Consider the following 3,865-nt stretch of genomic DNA (forward strand, 5'->3'; position numbering starts at 1 on the left):
GTCATGGAATCGAGTCCCACATTGAGCTCTTTACTGGGTGTGGAGTCTGCTTGAGATTCTCTGTCCCTCTTCCCCTCTCCCTGCTCATGCTTGTGCTCTCTCTTTCTCTCTAAAATAATAATAATAATATTTAATAATAATAATAATAATAATATACAATGGCTGTTGTTTCCACCATGTAGATCTGTGTTGACTTTGTTGGCAGGGTTTTGGGAGAATTTAGCAGTGTATCCTGGAAAGGTCACAGCAAATGTCCATAGGAATTTAATTTAAAATCTAAAGTTCATTAGATGTTTACAGATGTGGTGAAATTATATTATATCCACCTTAGAAACAAAAGAACTAACATTCTGAACATTGAGTAGTAAGCTCACTTACGTGGAGTTAGACGAAAGTGGGATGTGATGTCCTTTTCCTAAACTCCTAATCCAGCACTCCATACAATGGATCGGATCAAAGAAAACATTATCTTTTAGATGACCCATTCGATTTTGTTCTCCAAGAAGCTGGCAAACATTCATATCAGGTTTGCTATTAACCCCGTGTGTTTGCTCAAATATTGCTTCATTCAAGATTTACAACCTTGTTAAATAGGAAACAAACACACAAACAGAAGAATTCTTTCCGTACAGATAAGTGGAGTCAGAAGACTTCTCTGGAAGTTATGCCAATTATGCCTGGGGCGGGGGGGGGGGGGGGGCAGCCCGCGGTGAATACCTGAGTTTCTGGCTTCTTTACATACATAGCAGATGGGATTTCTTGCTTATGGTGAAGGGGTGATAGGAAGGCCATCCTCCTATGACCAACAGGGAAATACTGGAAAGGCACAGAATTAATTTGGAGTCAGAAGTTTCCAATTTCACCTGTGTGTACCTTGGATGAGTTATCTCTCTTGGCTTAAGTTGACAAAAATTAAAATATAAGCTCCCCAAAATACATGATGGCTCAAAAGTTCTGGTTCTGATCATAATTTAGGACAAAGTTAGGTATAAAGGCAGGAGAACTTCTCTTGTGATGACTTTGCTGCTGGGGGGTCTATCATTGGTGGTTGGCTCGTGCTCAGGAAGTGGAAAAATCTGATTCTGTCTGTGCCCACAGCCAGTTATGATCACCAAAGTTCTGGAAGCAGGTAACCACACAGCAACCATACATTTCATTCTTCTGGGATTTCCAACACGGCCAGCCTTCCAGCTTTTCCTGTTCTTCGTGTTCCTGGCAACCTACCTACTGACTCTGCTGGAGAACGCTCTCATCATCCTGGCCATTCGCGGTGACAGACAACTGCACAAGCCCATGTACTTCTTTCTGAGCCACCTCTCCTTCCTGGAGATGTGGTATGTCACTGTCATCAGCCCCAAGATGCTGGTGGACTTCCTCAGCCATGACAAGACCATTTCCTTCAATGGCTGCATGACTCAACTTTACTTCTTTGTGACCTTTGTCTGCACAGAGTACCTCCTCCTCGCTGTTATGGCCTTTGACCGCCACGTAGCCATTTGTAAGCCACTACGCTACCCAGTTATCGTGACCAACCAGCTCTGTGGTACCCTGGCGGGGGGATGCTGGCTCTGTGGACTCACAACTGCCACGATTAAGATGGTTTTCATAGCCCGACTCCACTACTGTGGCAAACCTCACATCAACCATTATTTCTGCGATATTTCTCCGCTCCTCAGCATCCCCTGCGAAGATCCCTCGCAGGCGGAGCGAGTAGACTTCTTTCTGGCCCTCGTGGTTATTGCCATCCCTCTTTGTGTGGTCGTGGCGTCTTATGCCACCATTCTCAGTGCCGTCCTCAGGATCCCTTCTTCACAAGGCCGCCAAAAGGCGTTTTCCACCTGTGCCTCTCACCTGACTGTTGTCATTCTCTTCTATTCCACAACCCTTTTCACCTATGCCCGCCCCAAGCTCATGTACACCTACAGTTCCAACAAAGCGGTATCCGTGCTCTACACGGTCATCGTCCCCCTCCTCAACCCCATCATCTACTGTCTGAGGAACCGGGAAGTAAAGGCAGCCCTCAAGAAGACCGTACTGTGCAAAGGAAGTCGTTCCAGAGGGGATGTGGCTTTGAGCAATTAAACACTTATAGACTTCCTTCAGGCCTGAGTCAGGAGGCGATGGTTCCACATCCACACCCCACACTCTGGCCCTTGCTTATCTATCCATATCCAGTACCTTAGCCCTGCTCCCCTGTGTGTGCGTGTGTGCGTGTGTAGACGCAAACGTGGCTAAAGAACCATATTCGCAAGCGGCAGCCTCTACCTCTAGCTCAGCAGACCGGTTTTAGACATTTCCCCAAACCTCCTTGAAACGAGGGCGGATTTTTCTCTCCCACTAAGATACAAACCCCACGAGACGACAGATGCGTCTGTCACACAGTAGGTGCTTACTACATACTGTTGCAAGGGTCGCTGAATAAGTACATTGAGTGAAAACACTGAAGACGAAGAGGGCAATTGTGAATACGGGTTGATGGCCTCTGTTCCACCTGGTCATTGGCATTTCTTTTTCTTCCTCGCTCCTCTCTGTTCTGCCTTTCCTCTTACAGACTCATAGATGTGCTCGCTCTCTGCCCTCCTCCTTCCCGTCCTCCTTCCCTCCTCGCTCCCTCTCCCCACCCCCTATTTTTCCACAGAGACGCTGGCATGCGTTCACCCAAATAAAGTCACCACCTCATCTTACCTGACTCGTTTGCTGATTCAAGAGCACAAAGCCAATGAGCGGCCCAAGCTTTGTGGAGACCTCAGCAAAACTTTAGGAGGCATACCTTGCGTTTTCAAGATGTTAAGCATTAAAAACCAAAAGCTTTTCTGTATTTCCGGAGCACGGATTTTAGTAGCAATTACTTTTCACTTCTTATTTTACGGTTAGCTTTTTTAAAATCAGCTTTGTGGGGCACCTGGGTGGCTCAGTCGGTTGAGCGACCGGCTTCGGCTCAGGTCATGATCTCAGGGTTGGTGAGCTCAAGCCCCGCATCGGGCTCTGTGCCGACAGCTCGGAGCCTGGAGCCTGCTTCGGATTCTGTGTCTCCCTGTCTCTCTCCCCTTCCCCCACTCATGCTCTGTCTCTCTCTGCCTCAGAAATAAATAAACATTAAAAAAATAAAATAATAAAATAAAATCAGCTTTGTAAAGTATAATTCTATTCAATAAATTTCACCTTATTTTTATTTTTTATTTTTTCTTAAAGTTTATCCAATAGAGAGAGGGAGGGAGAGAGAGAGCGAGAGAGAGAGAGAGAGAGAGAATGCAGGAGGGATACAGAGAGAGAGGGAGAGAGAGAAAATCCCAAGCAGGCTCCACACCATCAGCACAGAGCCTGATGCAGGGCTTGAACCCTCGAACCTGAGATCGTGTATGAGATCATGAGATCTCATGACCTGAGATCATGACCTGAGCCAAAACCAAGTGACCTGAGATCATGACCTGAGCCAAAACCAAGTGTCAGACACTTAACTGACTGAGTCACTCCTAAATTAGGCACCCCTCAATTTCACCTTTTTAAATCGTACTGAATTTTGGAAAAGTGGGCAAGTTGTCAAACAACAACAATCACTAGATAGAACATTTCTGTCATCCCCCAAAGTTCCCTTGCGCCTTTTTTCATTAAATCTCCTGCTCATACCCCCAGACCTAGCTACTGGGGAGTGGTAAATTTTTTGTCACTTTTGCTTTGCCTTTTCTAGAAATTCACATAAATAGAATCATACAATCTGTGGTCTTTTGTGTCAGACTCACTTATCATAATGCCTTTAAGTTTCTCAAAAATTTTTTTCATTGAAGTATAATTAACATACAGTTTTAAATCAGTTTCTTTTTTTCCATTATATTGCTTTTATTTTTTTTAAATATGAAAATTATTG

At 45.0% G+C, this 3,865-nt stretch overlaps 1 protein-coding gene across 1 annotated transcript; it reads left to right on the forward strand.

Moving 5' to 3' along the window:
• The first annotated feature begins 1,042 nt into the window (after window positions 1–1,042).
• On the forward strand, window positions 1,043–2,082 carry LOC125925996 (olfactory receptor 6Y1). The gene has a single exon (XM_049635301.1). It carries the CDS (start codon window positions 1,105–1,107, stop codon window positions 2,080–2,082), a length of 978 nt encoding a protein of 325 aa, XP_049491258.1. The 5' UTR covers window positions 1,043–1,104.
• The last annotated feature ends 1,783 nt before the right edge of the window (window positions 2,083–3,865 follow it).

Source organism: Panthera uncia, chromosome F1, assembly GCF_023721935.1.
Source record: "Panthera uncia isolate 11264 chromosome F1, Puncia_PCG_1.0, whole genome shotgun sequence".
Classification (NCBI taxonomy): Eukaryota; Metazoa; Chordata; class Mammalia; order Carnivora; family Felidae; genus Panthera; species Panthera uncia.

What these genes read in the sequence shown, in the direction of transcription:
- LOC125925996 (XM_049635301.1), top strand. Translation starts at nt 1,105, where the DNA reads ATGATCACCAAAGTTCTGGAAGCAGGTAACCACACAGCAACCATACAT.